General features: G+C 36.5%; 1 protein-coding gene across 5 annotated transcripts in view; it reads right to left on the bottom strand.

Annotated features, from left to right (window-relative positions):
* Positions 1 to 205: 205 nt before the first annotated feature.
* Positions 206 to 19,674, bottom strand: part of LOC100030288 (zinc finger protein 420-like) — a 94,140-nt gene continuing 74,671 nt past the window's right edge. For all 5 annotated transcript variants that reach the window (XM_056813482.1, XM_056813485.1, XM_056813481.1 and 2 more), the window contains one exon: positions 206 to 19,603. In XM_056813482.1, the coding sequence (XP_056669460.1) occupies positions 17,337 to 19,603 (2,267 nt within the window). In that variant the 3' untranslated portion in view covers positions 206 to 17,336. The remainder of the gene's footprint in view (positions 19,604 to 19,674) is intronic.

The raw sequence follows: 19,674 nt of genomic DNA, 5'->3' as shown, positions 1-19,674 counted from the left end.
CAGAAAAAGCACATTGAATATTATTCACTGACAATTAGGAATGAAAAAGCTATGTCAAATGCTGTAGGTACAAGAAACTGTAGAAATTGTTTCTACATGGGAAACAACTTAAGCTTCTATTTACCCAAACATTGGTTTGGTGGAATGAATCTTGCAAATATTGGTAATGGTATAGGCTTGGTTACCATATTGATGGGTTTATTTATACAAGCAGAGATTTAAAATAAGGATGACATAAGGAATATGCAGTCAGAACTTGAAATATTACTTCATTATCACCATCATGGTTATTTAAGTTACAATTGAGAATGTAAAATGGATGGGAATATTGGTATTTGTTAAAAAATTGCACTGTGATTGATGTATTGATGTTTTTGCAAAGCCTGTATTGGTGCAAAATTATGTTCATATACAAGGCGAATTTTGATCTATTTAGATCAGGAATTAGAAATCATTGGGAATGTAAGTTCTGATATTTTACATTGGCTCAGTTTCAAAGATACCACATAGACAGTGAGCCAAGAGAATCTTGTATTAATTTTGGGATCAGGTTCCCAGGATCAATTTTCTGAGATCATTTGACATGTGATAACATGATCCTCCAGAATTGTTAAGAGAGGATGTTTTTCTTTGAAGGGATCTCTCCCAACACACAAACAAAAAGAAAAGGGAGAGGAATCTTATAGAGATCAGTATTTATATTTTTAGAGGAAACTTTTTAAAGTCACTCTTGATTGATCAACCTTGATTTTTTTCTTTTACACTATTAAGGCCAGAATTTTAAGTACAAGGAAAGTACTGTTAATGCTCTGATCCAGAATTATGAAGGTGCAAAGATTTCTAGAATTACAGTCACCTAACAGTCGGTGAACATGAGAACATGACAGCAATTGTTAATTTTCAGATGACCATACTGGAGAGTGATGTCTGATTGCATGTAAGGGGAATCATAATGAATCTTTCATTATGGACCAGGCAGCCTCAGCCACGATTACACTTTCCATGTGAAATGGATGTTTGAGGTTGGGAAATGCAGAGACATGGCGTACTGACACCCTCAGTCGCTGGATGTCCTGGCATCGAGCTACCAACCAGTTTCCTATGTGGCAGGCATCTGGCAGTGAGCACGGAAAGATCCCCAAGATGCAGTATCAGGACGAGAGAAAGGAAGGACTTATCCTTCATCTCCAGGGATAGTATTTTGCTAACTGTTGAAAAGGCTGACAACTTCTGATAGTCCAGACTGTGAATGGTGGCATGTTTGATTATTGCACCTGTCATGTGAACCATGGAGCTCTACCTCATTAGATCAGGATCAGTAGCGTGGAAATTATTTTCTTAACATTTTTATATCTACTAAGACTGTTGCATTGATCTTGAAATGCAGACAGACAGATAGAAAGATCAGTTTGGGAATTTTTAAGATTGATCACTGAATCAGTTTATGCTGATGTGCATTCTTGATTGGGATATCTAAGTTATACAATCAGGATGGGTTTTTCATCTCTGTATCAGAATATGATTATGCACCAGAGTGTTTGTATTTGTTAATGCTGTAATGTTGCTACATTTTGATATTACACTATTCATTTGTGTGTAAAACAAAAAGGGGGAGATGTAGCAGTCCGCCCCCTGGCTATGGGCAAGGGAAACACAGTATGTGCAGATTGCTCAGTCTTGGGCATGCTCAGTAGTGCTCATGGCTGGGAAGGCCTATGACCCTTGACCCCAGCTTCTCCCAGGTTAGGCGGGAAAACAGGTTTCTTTGTTCTCACCTGGTTAAGAGAAACCACACCTATGCCTTGTCATTGACCAATGAGAATCATCCCTATGTACTGTGTATATTTGCATATCAAAAACTATATCTAGCCCAGCTGGCTCCGCCTTCTCTCTCTCTGCTCTCTGCCCTCTGCTCTCTGCTCTCCTTCTCTTTCAGGCTACCTGATGGCTGTCCTTGCAGGAGCTTGGCCTCTGGCCAAGCTCCATCTTTAATCTTTCTCTATTCACCTCTCTGACCTGCGTGGTATGGATCTCAGGACTGGAAAAGCCTACAGAATTGGTCCTTTGATCAGAGCTTAGCTGTGGCTCATTGATAATTAATAAAGACTCATCCTGAACACCTCATATCTCTATTAGGACTCCGTCACTTCCCTCGTGGTATCAAAACTTCTATCCTGTCTCTATCTTCCTACCTTGTGGCTTCTCTCACCTCAGAGAGAGCTACACCCTTCTAATCTTGGTTTCTTTTTTTTTGTTGTTTATACATAAACTTGGTAATTTAATGAAGTCAAAATTATTCATTTTACATCTTGTAATGCTCTGTCTATTATGAAGATTGGATTTAGCTATCTCCTGATTATAACAATGATGATACTTAGCTCTTCCTTTATTGTGAAGATTGAATTGTAATTCACAATCATTTCAATCCCCAAAAGGTGATAACTTAGTATTTTAAGTAGATCTACCCATTTGAACTATAAAAAGGTATTCAGTAACTACAAAAGGTGAACTAACCAAAAAAGGTGTTAAGTAACCCCCCAAAATATAATCTAACCAAAGAAGGTATGAACTGAAGAGTGGGCAGTCCTGGAGAAAAGCGTCTGCTGTGATTGGTAGATGTGGAATTTAGGGGAGGTGACACAAGAAAAAAAGATCTTTAAAAAGGGACCAGAGGCCAAAGAAGATCATTCAATTCAAGATTGAATTGGATGGATGATTCTCTGACTCGGTGTTGGACTGGAGGAACTGGACACCTGGAGGAACTAGGGTAGGAGACCCCAGACTTCTTTCCATTTATATGGTCATTGTTGGTGAGTGAAAGACTGACTTAGTAACCCCACCTTTCTGGAGGCATGAAGCCTCCAGGAAAGGCCCATCATCTTGAGACTTTTTCCCTGATTAGGGCCTTAGAGTTTCTAGTTGGCTCAGAGGAAGCAGATGTTGTCTCTCTCTCCTTCTCTATCATTCTTTAATATCTATTGTATATAAACTACCATAAATTCCATTTACTTTAGTAATTCATTTTGGGATTTAGAAATTAAATCCCTGGTAACCACCTAATTAATATATTTTAGTCTCAACCACAAATAAATGTAACACTCTTGTTTGGCCATAAATTCTTCCCTTCTCCATAGGTCCAACAGAAAAATATTCTATATTTTCCTAATTTACTTATAATATCCCTCTTTAAGTTTAAATCAGATACCCATTTTGGCCTTATTTTAGCATAGAGTGTGAGATATTGATCTATATCTCATTTTAACCATACTGTTTTCCAGTTTCCCAGTAGTTTTTGTCATAAAGGCAGTTGGTATCTTTGGGTTTATCAAATACTAGATTGCTGAGGTCATTTATCCTGAAGCTATATCATTAATATGCCCTTCTATTTCTTAGCCAATAACATATTATTTTGATGATTACTACTTTATACTATAGTTTAACATCTGCTATCACTAGGCCACCATCCTTCCCTTGATATGGATCTTTTTTTCTTCCAGATGAATTTTGTTATTATTTTTTCTAATATTATAAACTTGGTTTTTCCATACTTTGACTCCTATCACATTGAATAAGAAAATTCATTCCGTTAAGATTGTCATTTTCCTTATATTAGCTTGGCTTAACCAAGAGCAATTTATAGTTTTTAGTTGCTTAGATCTAACTATATTTGTGTGAAAAGTGTTTTGTAATTTTGTTCATATCGTTGCTATGTTCATCTTGACAAATAGTTTCCCAAGTATTTTCTACTGTCTGGAGTGATTTTCAATGCAATTTCTCTTTCTAACTCTTGCTGCTGGGTTTTATTGGAAATCTATAGAAATGCTGATGATTTATGTGGGTTTATTGTGTAACCTGCAACTATGCTACAGTGATTATTTCAACTAGTTTTTTAGTTGATTTTCTAGGATTCTCTAAATTTACCATCCTACAATCTGCAAAGAGTGATACTTTAGTTTCCTTACTGCCTGCTTCAATTTCTTCAATTTATTTTTCTTCTCATATTGATAAAGCTAGTATTTCTAGTACAATATTAAACAATAGTCATGATAATAAGCATCCTTGCTTCACTCTATAAGGATATTAGGAAATAAGTATCGTTTTTGTAACATACAAGGCATGATAGTATGATTAATGTAATAATATTGTATTACCAGGCCTCTTGATAGTCAGTGTATGATTTGGGAGCTAGGCTCTTGACTTGGCCATGCTGCCTTTGTTCAGGGCAAACTCATTAACATTTGGCGTGGAGCCAAACTCATTTGCAAATCTTGGGTTAGATTTATCCATGCCTAGAAGTTGTCATCATTACCATTTCAACCAATGTGAATCAACTATGCTTTGTTCCATATTCATTGAAGACCTCCCAATCTACACCTCAATAAATGCGAGTGAGGGGCTCTGCTTTCTCTATTGATTTCCTGTAACCTTGGAGCTCTTTCTTCTCTCTTTATCTTTCCTAGCACCACTCTTTGGCCACGTGCTTTCTATCTCTGAATTCTTACTTCCACGTGTCCTCTTATTTCTCATATTTTCCTTTAATTAATTTTCTAAGGAAAATATTATCAAGGGCCTGCACCTCTCTCCATATCAATTAACTTGTCTTTGATTCTTTATTTATCACCCATCTTCCTCAGGCTCCTTCCTCCTTCTCAAGTTATATCCCACAAAGAAAAATTATATAGCAACCGCTGGATGGACTGCTATAGTTTTATTAGTTTAGAGATAAGCAGTGAAGAAGCTGCTGTGAGAAAGAATTAGAGCTTGAAGCAGAGCTGAGAGAGTGTGTCAATTTCAAATGTTGACAGTTGTAACCATTTTTCTCTGACAGTTAGTCTCTCTGAGAGTTGAACTCTGGCATTTGGCAGTCACTCTCCCAGAGAGTCTCTCTCCTGTCTAAGGTAGAAGGAAAGGAGAGAAAGACCTGAAGAAGCTTAGTATTTTCTTTTTCCCATGTGGGAAACACTACTGACTATCTATTGTAGTTATTATAGATTAATTTAACTCTGAGAAGACCAAAGAAAACCCTCGTCTTTGGTTTGGACTCTGAGTCTGAGTCTGTTAAGGCTTAGAGTCCTAATTTGATTCTTGTTGAGACTCAACCAGCTAGCCTTTGTTATTTTATAACTTAGAGGCAAAGTTAAGAATTATAAGGATAATTTTATTGTTAGTTTATTTAGAATGGTAAAAATTTGGGTTAGTCAGATCAGGAAGGATTAGTGTAGCCTGTGAAACACAGACGAAGCAGTTCCTTGTGGAGCCAGGGAGTTTATTTGGGAGGAGTTAGAATCCCTTAGAATTAGAAATCCTTTTATCCTTATATATTTCAATAAATATTTTATTTTTTATAACAAGAGTCTCTTTAGCATCCTAGCATGTGGCCCTGATGGGAAGTTCACATATGAGTTTCACTTCACTTTATTACTAAAGATACTTTTGATTATATCTATCAAAAATATCTAAACAGTTTTAAACCTATATTAGCATAGTTTCTGCCCATTTATTTTTACACTCGTCATTTTATTTTTACAACTCCTGATCTTATTGGAGTAGGCTTCTAACTATCCCCATTGCAGATGATACTTTCTCATGGTTTTAAATAAGCGCTACTTATTATTTTAATGCAAGCCCCTTTTTATTCCTTTGCTTTCTAGTGTTTTAATAGGATGGGGGTTGTATTTTGTCAAAGGGTTTTTTTCTGCATCTATTGAGATAATTGTGTGCTTTCTTTTTGTTTGATTATTGATAGGGTCAATTACGTTGATGGTTTTCCTAACATTAAACCAGCCTTGCATCCCTGGTAAAAATCCCACCTGGTTATGGTGAATAACCTTGTCATATAGTGCTATAGTCTCTTTGCTTATTGAAGATTTTTGCATCAGTATTCCTTAAGGAAATTCATATGTTGTTTTCTTGGTATGTTTTTGGTCCTCCTGACATAGATATCAGAATCATATTTGTAGTGGAAAAAGAATTTCATAGAACTATTCTTTTCTTATTTTCCCCAATATATATTTCTGGGATTCATTTTTCTTTAAATGTTTGATAGAATTCATTTGTGAATATATCTGGCCCTGCAAATTTTTTCTTAGGGACTTCACTGGCTGCTTCTTGAATTCCTTTTCCTGAGATAGAATTACTTAAGTATTCTATTTTCACTTTGTCCATGCTTATTCCCTTGATTTCTTTTCTTTGCTTTATGGCTATAGCTTGCATTTTTCTAATACAAGGTGGTACCTTGTCACATGAGTTTAATTCATTCCATGTCCAACCTTGTAACTCAATTTACTCCTGACTCAAATCGAATTTCCTCATTTAAATGAATGAAAATGCAATTAATAAAAAAAACACATGCATTTTTTGTTTGATATACTATACAAAAATGTACTTTATAAATAACAAATAAATATATTTATAGTTAAGAAAGAATGTAAAGAAATAAACTTGTTCATGAAATGCTATTTACCTTCAAGGTCAGGCCAAGATACTGGCAGAGGTTTTCATTTTGTGGGCTATTGCTTAACATAATTTACTGTCTACACACATAATGCAACATTTAAAATGGAAAACTGGCCTTACACATTACTTTTGATATGTAACTTTATTGCTAAGCTTAATTGCTATTTTTTTACTTATCATCTTCTTCATTGAATTTTGGTTGTTTTCCACACTTTCCTCGATTTCACATAGAGGCTGTTTGAACAAATACTTTCCCATGGAAGTTTGTTTCTTCCTCCCTTTTAGAACATTTCAATAATGTATGAAACAAATGTCATCACAGTTCCAAATCAAGACTTGTTGCAACTTTTTCTGGGTGTGTCTTTTCAATGAACCGTTTAACTTTTTCCTAAATTCTCAACATTTCCTTACTCTCGCTTGGACTGATTACCTCATCCACCTCAGGCTCCTTCCCACTATTTTCCTGTAAGAACTCTATATGCTTTGGCAATCTTTCTGTCAAGTCTCTTTCTTATAAACAAATTGTCTGGTTATGCTTTCTCATGCATTCTGCCACCCTACTCATTGGTTACCAATAGACTCATCCAATTTATATGTTGTTGCAAGAATTGTTTTCTCTAGGACTTCCTCTTTTCATCTTCCTTCCATTCTTGGAAACAAAGAGTAGTCTCTCCTGTTATATGCCCTGTTTGCAGCTTCCTCAAGGATGCAAAGGTCTTTTCCATGAAGAGGCAGCTAAGAGACACAATGGATGGAAGTTGATGCCTAGACTTGGGAAGGAAGAAACTGACACTTTCTGAGTTAATAGACTCAAGACAGTCTTCTTGTATGATATGGGAAAAAGTCACAGAACCTCTGTTTGCCATTTTCTGTTCCTCCTGCAGCTCCATCTTCCCCCATTATTTCCTTCCACATTTTCAGGATCCAGTTATCCTGATCTCCTTGTTGTTCCTTACACTTGACTCTTGTGAATCTTAAAACTGCTCAGACTATACCTTAGAAGATTTGGTTAAGCTATTCCCCATTTTAAATAATGCAGGTACTTGGTCAGGAATGTATTGAGAACTTTAAAAATTACTCCACCCTGCTCAGACAGTGCCTTAGGGGAAGATAAAGTTGCAAATTCCTTACTGAACAATGAAAAGTCCCCAACTCATACTTATAGTGAAGCAAAAACCCTAAGCTAGGTGGTCTATTTTTAGATCTAATACAAAAAGGTACTCAGTACCTATAAAGGTTAAATTAATCACTAAAAGGTCAAGCAACTTACAAAGGGCAAGCTTACCAAAGAGATGTGAAATATCAGAAGATATGGACAAAGGGAAAATAGAATACTTAAGTAATTCTATCTCAGAAAAAGGAATTCAAGAAGCAGGCAGTGAAGTCCCTAAGATGTGAACTAAGAATGGACAGTCCTGGGGAAAAAGTGTCTACTGTGATTGGTAGATGTGAAAATTTAGGGGAGGTGACATAAGAGAAAATTCTCTTTGAAAGGAGGTCAGGAGTTCAGAGCTGGTTCTCTGAACTTAGTTGGAGTTTGGAGTTAGTTGGAAGAGCTGGGTCTCTGAACTCAGTTCAGGAGTTGAGGATTTCAGTGAAGGACTGGAGTTTTGCTTGGGACAATCTTGTGGTGAGTGATAAAAGACTGACTAGTCTATCTTAAGGCTCAGGCCTAGGCCATTTGGCGTAGGCCCTTCCTACTATTTTTCTCTCTTCTCTCTCTCTCTTCCCTTAATTCCTTCATTTGTATTAATTAAAATCTCCATAAAACCCAGCTGACTTGGGTATTTTCATATTTGGGAATTTTCCCATGGCAACCACTTATTTTTTCTTTAAATCAAGACACTAAAAATTATCTTTACAGTTTTGGCAATTCAGTCTTGAAACCCACATTTTCACGGTTACACTCTCCAAGTGGCCACTGAAGCAGGGTAGATGGAAGATGAGAATAAGTAAAGGGAGATTTGATCCCATGATTCGATTGGATTTTTTAATGGTGTTAATAAATGATTTTATATATGGAAAATCACAAATGAATCTGAAATGTATCTGTGAAATTTCATGAAATAGCTATAAAATGAATCAGTTGAAAATTGTCTTTCCGTTTTATAAGATTCCAGATTAGTTCGATTCTGGACAAAACTTAATGATGAGAGAATTGCCTATCCTCATGGAGATGTAAAATTAACAAGGCTTGAGATTTGAATGTTTGGATATATCTAAAATGTTTGTCATTTACTCTGAGGTATCACCTCACACCTAGCAGATTGGCTAACATGACAGCAAAGGAAATAATGAATGCTGGAGGGGATATGGCAAAGTTGGGACATTAATTCATTGCTAGTAAAGTTGTGAATTGATCCAACCATTCTGGAGGGCAATTTGGAACTATGCCCAAAGGGCAATAAAAGACTGTCTGCACTTTGATCCAGCCATAGCACTGCTGGGTTTGTACCCCAGAGATAATAAGGAAAAAGACATGTATAAGAATATTCATAGCTGCGCTTTTTGTGGAGGCCAAAAATTGGAAAATGAGGGGATGCCCTTTAATTGGGGAATGGCTGAACAAATTGTGGTATATGTTGGTGATGGAATATTGGGCTTAAAGGAATAAAAAACTGGAGGAATTCCATTTGAACTGGAACAACCTCTAGGAATCAACTGATGCAGAGTGAGAGGAGCAGAACCAGGAGAGCATCGTACACAGAGATTGATACACTGTGGTACAATTGAATGTAATGAACTTCTCCATTAGTGGCAATGCAATGACCCTGAACAACTTGGAGGAACCTACGAGGAAAACCACTATCCACATCCAGAGGAAACACAGTAGGAGTAAAAACACTGAAGAAAAACAACTCCTTGAATTACGTGGGTTGAAGGGATATGGTTGAGGATGTAGACTCAAAATGAACATCCTAGTGCAAACAACAGTATGGAAATAGGTTCTGATCAAGGACAAGTAATACCCAATGAAATTGCACGTTGGTTGCAGGAAGAGTGGGTGGAGGGGAGGGAGGGAAATAATGTGATTATTGTAACCAAGGAGTAATGTTCTAAATTGACTAAATAAATTAATTCTAATGGGAAAAAAAAACCAAAAACCAAAAAAAGTTTGTTGTTTGAGTCAACTGAAATTGGGAATAGAATTTATTCTTTAATCCATGTAATGGGTAGATGGCCTAAATGGTGAAGGAATTTACTTTAAAGAGGCAGATGAGAAGCAAAGTTCTTATAAGTGTTCTTCTGGCTGCTTAATGAAAATGAGGGTTTAATAAATTGTAAATGTATAAGAATTAAGTACCAGCTTAGAAGAAAAAAAATGTGATGTAATATAGAGAAAATTCTGTATAATCCAAATTTGGGTTTACAAATGAGAATGTGACGATGTTATATTAATATATATGAAGCAAGCAACAGGTGAAAATGTTTTAAGTATGAAAAAAGTTTTAAATTTGTAAGTCTATAAATGTGGAATGGAACAGGTATTAAGAGTTTGTAATATTGCTAAAGGATTTCTGAATTTGTAAATATTTGTTGTAACTGATTGGGATATATAAATTCTTACCAAGCATATACTCTGGACAAGAATGATTTCATTGTTTAGTATAAACACGTGTTGTGATGCAATTTGTTAGCATGTGATTTTGTATAAACACAAATAATTTATGAAGTACCATGAACAAAATTAATTTTTGAGGCAAATTGTATAAAATAATATGTAATGATAATCAGGGCTCTTCTGAACCACAAAAAGCAGGTGACAGAATACCTGATAGAAGTTAAGTTTAGTGATGGCAGAAGCAAGTGGTAGCTGGTAAGAGAGGTGTTGAATAAGCATATGAAAGACATATGGAGAAGGATATGCTGTATGAATAATGTAAGTAGATATGTGAAAATGGGGAGGACAATATTGAATGTGATTCTGCTTTAAGCAAAGGTTTGAAGGGAAATGTTTTCAGACTAAGTTTATCTGAATAATGATGGTGGAAAAGCAAGTAGAAGAAGGGGAGAGGAATTAACATTAGAAAATGAAGGAAACAGGTTAACAGACTTTCATCAAAGTCCATATGAAAAGTTGTGGGGCTCTTAATTAAAATCCATTGGGAGGGATGTAATGTGAAAGTTTCAAATATGTAATAGTCTGAGTTGTGAAGGCTAAAAGAAAGTTATATTAATAAAGTGAAACTCCCAGTACTGCAAACAATTGGGATATGGAGCCATAAGAAATCACAAGAAAGACAGGTTTAAGATAGTGCTACTAAGAAGTTAAAACTGCCTGCAAACTTATTAACCCTTTTCTGACTCCCAGAAGGAGCAAGTGTCTAATTGGTTTTCATTGGAATTCAAGGACTATCTTATTTCCTCACTAGAAAAAGGAGGGGATATTTTTGCCTGTAGGACTCTCAGAAAAAAAAAATAAATTGTAACAGTTTGGGATAAAATCTTTTCAGTTACATCTATGGTAGAATGATGAGAGTACTTGAAGACTAAAATAAGTAGGTGAGAGACAATAAAGAAAAATATAGAATTGGTATTTACTGTATGGGAAAGTTAAAGAGAAACATTTTAACTTTAGATTTGTAAGACTTTAAGAAGTCATTTAAGTGGGTAGGGCAATCAGCCCTGCAAAACAAGACTCATTTGGGTTATGGAATTTTGAGATGAACATTCCGCATCCCAAATGACCAAATGAGTTGGTTGTTAAAACTGATTCTTAAGTTGATGATGAATACGTTATTGATTAATAAGTTATCTCACACCAACATAAGGGAAGTAACCTAAGAGCCTCTGATATGCTAACTTGGCAGGTTGACTAAATCTTGATCTGGTATAAAATTTAATTCTCCCTTCATTATAGCAATGAAAATACTTAACTCTCCCCTGATTGTGAAGATTAAATTGTAACCCCTGACTATTTTTAGATTTAATCCTCATAAGTATAAACATGGTACTTAAAAGTTAAATATGAAGATCTGCCCATTTAGATCTAATCACCAAAAGTACAAATATCCCTCTTAAGCATGAAGTGGGAGGTCTATGACCCACGTGTGTGATAGTGGATGATGAATAAGAATTGACTGACTGCCTTCTAGGCAGTCCTAGAGCAGCGTTAACAGTGATTGGTAGACATAGAATTAGGGGAAGGCACAGGAAGTGATGCAAGAGAAAATGTCTTTAAAAGGAGCTGTTACTTCCTGTGAGAATTGAATTCTTTGTGTTTTCGAGCTGAGGCTGATAAAGAAGAGCAGAAAGATCTGCTGATTGGACTGACATGTGGTGAGTGGAAAAAGCTGACTCTTCACTGTTGGCTTTTCTCTGAAGAGACCAGACTCAGGAAAGGCCTATCCTCTTGAGAGACACTTCCCAGGTCCTTGGCTTTGGCAAGGCTGGCTGAAACAAATTCTCCCTGCCTAGAGGGGCTGGGAGTAAATTACTTAGTGCCTTGGCTAGATATCTTACCCTATCCTCTCTCTTATTCTTTCTATATTTTGTAAATAAATCTCTTTGGAATTAATTAAATTCCTGATGACCACTCTTAGATATTCAAGTCCAACCCTTTAAAAAATAACCCTTTTTCCCACCTTACAAAAGCTGCCAGAGACAGTAGAAAAAGCAGGGATTTACAGGCTAAAGGTAATGGAAGGGATGGGAAAAAATCCTATAAAAATTCAAAGTCCCTCTCAAAATGTAAAATTTATGCTCAGAGGCTTATAGGGTCATTGGAGATCCCATTTCCAGGTATTGCAACCCTTATATAAGGTGATTAGGTTAAAAAAAAAATATATATATATATATATGAGTTTTCTTGGGGACATGCTGAAAATAAAGACTAAAGAAGCTAAAAGCTGCATACATAACACCTTCAAGTTACAGACTGGCAACAAGGATGGGATCTTGCTGTACAATAAGTTGTTGTGCAATAACCAAAAAAAAAAAAAAAGAGAGAGAGAGGGGAGGATGTCATGGCTAATTATACCAGCCAGTGAGGAAATTGGGGAGATAGAGTGAAAAAAAGAAAGGAGAACCTTCACAAGTTTTGGAAAGTCTTCAAAAAGAGTTAGGTAAATTATCCACATTACAATGTTAGAATTTTATTTTGGGACATCAGGCTCAAAACTATCAACCTGTTGCTATTGAAAACTGCTGTAGGAGTAGCAGAATTTGAATGTGAAAAGAAAAAAGGGAAAGTAAATAAATACAGAATACTTCCAAAGGAATTGTTTGTTGCTCTGCTAAAGGTAGGAATTGACAAAATGGAATTGATGGATTGTCCACTAATAAATTATTTAAACTGTATAAAGAAAAGAGTTTTGGAGGAAACTAAAATAGGGAGACTCTGATCTTCCCTTTGGCCCTTTTCCCCACCTCCTCCACAACTCCACTCCAGCCTAGACCATTTGCAGAGAGATTAGGGGAAGGTCAAACTCCAAAAGAAATCTGTGAAGTGAAAAGACAGGATTACTGACCACAGATTAATTGGAATATTTATTGAAAAATGATTCCACTACTGAAGCAAAGACTAATTGTTGCTGAGGCAGAAGTCTCCTTAATGTTTGGGAATCCACATCAATTTAAAAATGGAATCCCAAGTTTAAGCAATTACCTGTTTCCTCTCCCCTCTTACCAAGAAGGAAGGCCAAACTACAGAGCCCTGAGTGTTCTCAGGGAGAAGTGAATAAAATGTTAAAAGGTAGATGTGTGGAGTGGAATTTCTGGGGCCAGAAACTTGCACCTGAAGTGGTCCAACCTCTTCATAAAATTCTCCTGTGGGTTTGATCACCTGTGGAGGGAAGCTGAAGACTGGGAAAGCAATGAGTAAAGAGTAAGAACTAGAGAGAGTGAGACATAGGAGCAGAGACAAGGAACACAGAAAAAACTTCAGTGTCCTGTTACCAGTTCAGCACTCAGGAATCAGAGAGTAGGCTGAGCAAGCTGCACTGTTTATTATCGGTTTCAAGGACTGGGGGTTTGCAAGATGTCAATCAAACAAGCTTAACAACAGACAATAATGACAATAAAGTTGACAGCCACTTACAAAATAAAGGAATGGATAGCAACATAATAGTACTGCAGGGTGTCCAGGAAAGACTCACTTCAAAGTCCTTCCTCACTTTGATCAAACTTTCCTCCAGAACATTGGCACCAAGCTTATCTATATGTTAAAAGTATGTCTTTGACATTACAAAGGATCTTTAGAACTTGTCTGCTAGCGTTCAGACTGCAGATAAAATAGAGACTTAATTTTTAAGGTCAACAAAATTTTAGTTCCATCCAATTTAAGGATTCAGAAATCAATGGTGAAATATTAGAAATATATACAGAAGTCTGATCCATGAACCCTTTGCTCATTAGAATCAGCTTTTGAATACATTTTTCATATCTTCATGATTCATTATAACTGAGTTTTAATGTAGTTAGTTTTGGTTTTCTGTATTAATGATAGGAAAAAGTCTTAGCATAGTAAAAAGTTTTGTTTGAATTGTTCAAATAGGATTTGTAAAATGAAGTTTGCTTGACTTTTGCATAGTTTTTATTTTAGATAGACCAGTTTTTTGTAAAACATAAGTTAGTTTGTAACTGCCTTTTACTGCTTCAAAAATTTTTCAAAAATAGAAGAAAAAATTAAGCTTTGGGAGAAATAAAAATTCAAAATTCAAAAGCAAAATATCAAAAACTATGTATATAAAATTTCTGAATAAAAGAATAAAGTTATAACAGACCCTTCTATTAGGGTCCAATTAAAGTAAATTTTTGTCCCACAATTCTGTAGGAAAAAATGCAGTAATGTTGTATTTACCCATTATAAGTCAAGACCACAGGAAGTTGCCATAATATAAGAGAGAAAAAAAGAACTACATTTTTGTGTAAAAAGGGAAGTGTCATTCCCGGATTTGATATTTCATTATTTCTCAGGGATAGGAGAGCCAGAAAAGCTGATTGTTAGTTACTTTCATGGAAAGTATTTTACAAGAAGTATGGTTCAAGAAGTCCTTCCTGCATCTTAACATATGTCGAGCGCTGCAACCTCAAGTATCACACTAGGTTCAAGCCCTTTCATATTGATGTAGAAGTTCATCAATCCCACATGGATTGGTTTCTTTTTGACCTGTGTGCTCTTTTGGCACTTTTCCGGTTAAATTTGTGCTTCTATGGCACTTTGTAGATATATTCTCTGCTCCCTTTTCTTTTATCCTATTTCCTAGAACCAGACACAATATTTAATCATAGTCCCATAACATTTATCAATAAATGGCAGGTTTCCATAGTCTAAAGCTTTGGGGTATGCATTTATATGCTAAGCAAATGGATATCTTAGGTTATTGCAAAAATCCAAAACAGTTAAAAAAATCTTTTCAATATAATTACATGGGCTTCAAATGTAAAAATGAGAGAAAGAAAAAAATACTCTATGGCACAAATAAAGTGCAACAAAATAGTATAGATCCATTAATAGGAAAGTCTTATCATAATCAATAATTAAATACAATCAATATAATCAACTATTCATTATCAACAGAAGGTATAATTAATCACAGAGGTACTATATTCAAAAAAAATCCATTTCTTCTTTGCTACTATTTGGAGGGGAGACACAACTGAAAAGGGTTAATATCAACAAAAACAATAGAGTCTAAGGGGCACCACTTTCTGCCCCATGTGGAGGGGGTAGTAGCATGAAAGATTTTTCAAAAAATTAGAAGATTTTTTCCTTTAAAACTTTTATCTCCTTTCTCAATGTACCCACAAAATCACTACCATTGACATCTTTCATTTCATGCCCATTATAAACATAAACTGCTGCTCACCTTAATTCATCAAGGTCCATATTCATCCAGTTAAGGTAATTGGTTTTGAAATCGTCCTTGACTACTTTGCAACTCTTTTTACAAATTGCCTTCTCAATTGTCTAATGTCTCTTTCTCTGATTAAGTATATGTCTATGGATCTTCCTCCCAGTTCTATAACTGTGAGAGATTTTCTCATATATCTTGCTTTAGCTTTTCAAATTTTGTTCAAGTACCAGGTCTATTTGAATATGCTCTCATTGCATTAAGAATTGATTCCCTAACTTGGCACAATCTTGCATAGTTTCTTTCATCACTAAGGTCCCAATGAGGGTCAACCTCCAGCCACTTGACTGCCCAATGAGCCACAATAAGTCTCATAAGTTAGTAACATTTAGAAGATATTAAAAATCAATCCAGGTTGAATCGAATTGCCTGCATATTGTCTCTTCACAGCTATGGGATCCTTCTCAAAAGAAGGAATGCTGCATTTAAATCCTTCCATAACCCAAGCGGTAAATGGTTTTTGGTGCCTAAAAGTTACTGTTCTTTGGATTTAAAACTGGTACTTCTCTTAAAGGGAAAAGGCTATAATTTGTATCTAATTTCTTTTGTGTTTTATGTTTAGCTACCTTGGTGGGAAGAGTTAGAAACAGTAGAAGAGGCAGATTGAGTCAAGCAAGAGATAGTTCATTTTGTTGGTCAATAGTTTTAGTCAATTGCAAGATCCAATCCTCAAGATATACACCTCTAGTCTCCATTAATTTCTCTTTTAGTTGTTTCCTTTTCTTAATAAGGATTAAACTAAATACTTGCTACAGCTGGTACCCTTAAAACAATGTGGACAGCAAAAATATTCCCATGAAGGGGACTAAGCAGAGACAATCCAAAAGTGTGAGATGTAAAATCTCATTGAAGGTCTCAGGGAGTGGGAGCTGTCTGAGGTAAATCGGCACCACTTCCTTTACTACCCATACCATTATATCTAGCACCATAGTTACACCTCTACATGTTCCTATTATTTATAAGGAATAGATTAATAAATTAATCAAACTTCTCACTGGCTCGCCAGGCTCTGAAGGGTTAAAACTTTTGTAGGAGTTTGAACAAAAGTTCAGGAGAGCAATTTGGTAAACACAAAACACTTAAGTTTATTTATAGAAAACTTTGGATAGAAAATAGAAAGGAGGAAAGTGCGAGTAATCTTATAAAAGCGTATCTGTAATACCTAAGACCCCAATCCTAACTAAAAAGTTCTAAAAACCCCTAAATCTATCTGCCTTCAAGGGCAGCTTCCTCTGCCAGGGCCAAGCAAAGGCCTAAACTTCTCTACATTGATTATATTATAATTTAGCCACTATCTAACTACCTGCCTAAGCTAATCACAAAACAAAAAGACTGTTAAGGCCTTAAAAGCCATTTCTCTATCTCCAACTCTCAGAAAAAAACTGGCCATCCTAAAGAGAGCGAGCCACACACTCTTCTCCCCAGGGAATCCAGAGACAAAATACCCTTTCAACTGCCTGCAACTACCTACCAACCATCAGTGACACCCTCCTTTCATCAACTGACTGTTTGCAGAGCAGGGGGACTCTTACACAAAAACCTTTTTGCTCCATTGACTCTTAAAAAAGAAAAAAGGAGAAATTAAGAAAATCATTCTTAACAGTATATATAAGATTTCTAGACACTGGATTGGCTGATGTCTGGCAAGAGAGCCCATTCTGTTGTATGAAAACCTTTCCACATTGTTTAAATTCACAAGATTTCTCTCCAGTGTGGATCACCTGATGTGAGGAAAAAGGGGTGCTTTGTCTGAAAGCCTTTCCACATTGTTTATGTTCATAAGTTTCTCTCCAGTATGGACTGTCTGATGTCTAGTAAGGAGCTCCTCAAGGTGAAAGTCTTTCCACATTGCTTATATGTATAAGGTTTATCTCCAGAGTGGATTTTCTGATGTTTAGCAAGATGGCCCCTCCGTGGGAAAGCCTTTCCACATTGTTTATATTTATAAGGTTTCTCTCCAAAGTGGATGGTCTGATGCATTGCAAGATTTCCCCTCTGTCTGAAAGGCTTTCCACATTGTTTAAATTAATAAGGTTTCTCTCTAGAGTGGATTGCCTGATGTTTAGAAAGACCACCCTTCTGTGTGAAAGCCTTCCCACATTGTTGACATTCATAAGGTTTCTCTCCAGAATGGATTGCCTGATGTTTAGAAAGACCACCCCACTGTGTGAAAGCCTTTCCACATTGTTTACATTCATAAGGTTTCTCTCCAGAGTGGATTTTCTGATGCATAGCAAGGCCACCTCTCTGCCTGAAAACTTTTCCACATTGTTTACATTCATAAGGTTTCTCCCCAGAGTGGATTCTCTGATGATCAGCAAGATTGCGTCTCTGTGTGAAAGCCTTCCCACATTGTTTACATTCATAAGGTTTCTCTCCAGTGTGGATTCTCTGATGATCAACAAGACTGCGCCTCACTGTGAATGCCTTTCCACATTGATTACATTCATAAGGTTTCTCTCCTGTGTGGATTATCTGATGTCTGGCAAGGGAGCCCCTCAGGGTGAAAGCCTTTCCACACTGTTTACATTCATAAGGTTTCTCTCCAGAGTGGACTGTCTGATGTCTGGCAAGGGAGCCACTCAGGGTGAAAGCCTTTCCACACTGTTTACATTCAAAAGATTTCTCTCCAGTGTGGAATCTCTGATGTATAGCAAGACTACACTTCACTGCAAATGTCTTTCCACATTGTTTACATTCATAAGGTTTCTCTCCAGAGTGGATTTTCTGATGTTCAGCAAGACTGTGCTTTAATGCAAATGCTTTTCCACATTGTTTACATTCATAAGGTTTCTCTCCAGTGTGGATTGTCTGATGTCTGGCAAGAGAGGACCTCAATGAAAAAGCCTTTCCACATTGCTTACATTCATAAGGTTTCTCTCCAGAGTGGATTGTCTGATGTTTAACAAGATGGCCCCTCTGTGTGAAAGCCTTTCCACATTGTTTACATTCATAAGGTTTCTCTCCAGAGTGGATTGTCTGATGCATAGCAAGACTTCCCCTCTGTGTGAAAGCCTTGCCACACTGTGCACATTTAAAAGGTTTCTCTCCAGTGTGGATTCTCTGATGTTCAGCAAGATGGTCCCTCTGTGAGAAAGTCTTTCCACACTGCTTACATTCATAAGGTTTCTTTCCAGAGTGGATTCTCTGATGTTTAGCAAGAGTGCACCACCGTATGAAAGTCTTTCCACATTGTTTACATTCCCAAGGTTTCTCTCCAGTGTGGATTCTCTGGTGTTCAGAAAGAAGGCCGCACCATCTGAAAGTCTTTCCACATTGTTCACATTCATAAGGTTTCTCTCCAGAATGGATTCTCTGATGTGCAGTAAGATAGCTTCTCCGTGTAAATGCCTTTGAACATTGTTTACATTCATAAGGTTTCTCTCCAGCATGGATCATCTGATGCATAGCAATACCGAGTTTCTGTGTGAAAGTCTTTCCACATTGGCCACATTCATAAGGTTTCTCTCCAGTGTGGACTGTCTGATGTCTGGCAAGACTGCCCCTATTTGTGAAAGCCTTTCCACACTGTTTACATTCATAAGGTTTCTCTCCTGTGTGAATTCTCTGATGTGTGATAAGGCTGAACCTCAGTGTGAAAGCCTTTCCACACTGTTTACATTCATAAGGTTTTTCTCCAGAGTGGACTGTTTGATGTCTGACAAGACTGCCCTTCTCTGTGAAAGCCTTCCCACATTGTTTACATTCATAAGGTTTTTCTCCAGTGTGGATCCTCTGATGTATGGCAAGACCTCCCCTCTGTGTGAAAGCCTTTCCACACTGTTTACATTCATAAGGTTTCTCTCCACAGTGGATTTTTTGATGTGAATCAAGTTCAGACTTCTGACTGAAAGATCTCCCATCTTTATAACTCACAGAAAATATCTCTACATGTTTACTTTTTGGATGGCTAATGAGGTCAAAACTCGAGCCTAATGTCTTTCCCCCTAGGTTACCATGATACATGGGTATTTCAGGAGGTTTCTCATGCAACTTAAAAAGTTCGACTTCTTCAGGAAAGTATTTGCTGTATTCATTATTCTGAAAACAGTTATTTCCTGAGGTTAATTTCAGATACTGGTGTAGGACTGAATACTGTTTGAAATTCTCTGCAGTTTCATAAAATTCACAGTCACTCTTTGGATTTTTATTTACCTTGATATTAGAGTCACAGATTTCTCTCAAAATAAAGTCACAGGAGTCCTCATTCATGCCCTTTTGAGGGTCACATCCTTGCACCAAAAGGCTCAGCTTTGTAGATATCTTCTTCACTTCAAAATTGATCTCTGTCTCTGAAGAAAATATATAATGATATAAACACACCCTCACAGGCACATTCATGTATGCACACAAACGTATAAGT

This window comes from Monodelphis domestica, chromosome 1 (genome assembly GCF_027887165.1).
Source record: "Monodelphis domestica isolate mMonDom1 chromosome 1, mMonDom1.pri, whole genome shotgun sequence".
Lineage (NCBI taxonomy): Eukaryota > Metazoa > Chordata > Mammalia > Didelphimorphia > Didelphidae > Monodelphis > Monodelphis domestica.
Note: the sequence above shows the minus strand (reverse complement) of the source record. Positions and strands in the feature narration are given on the sequence as shown.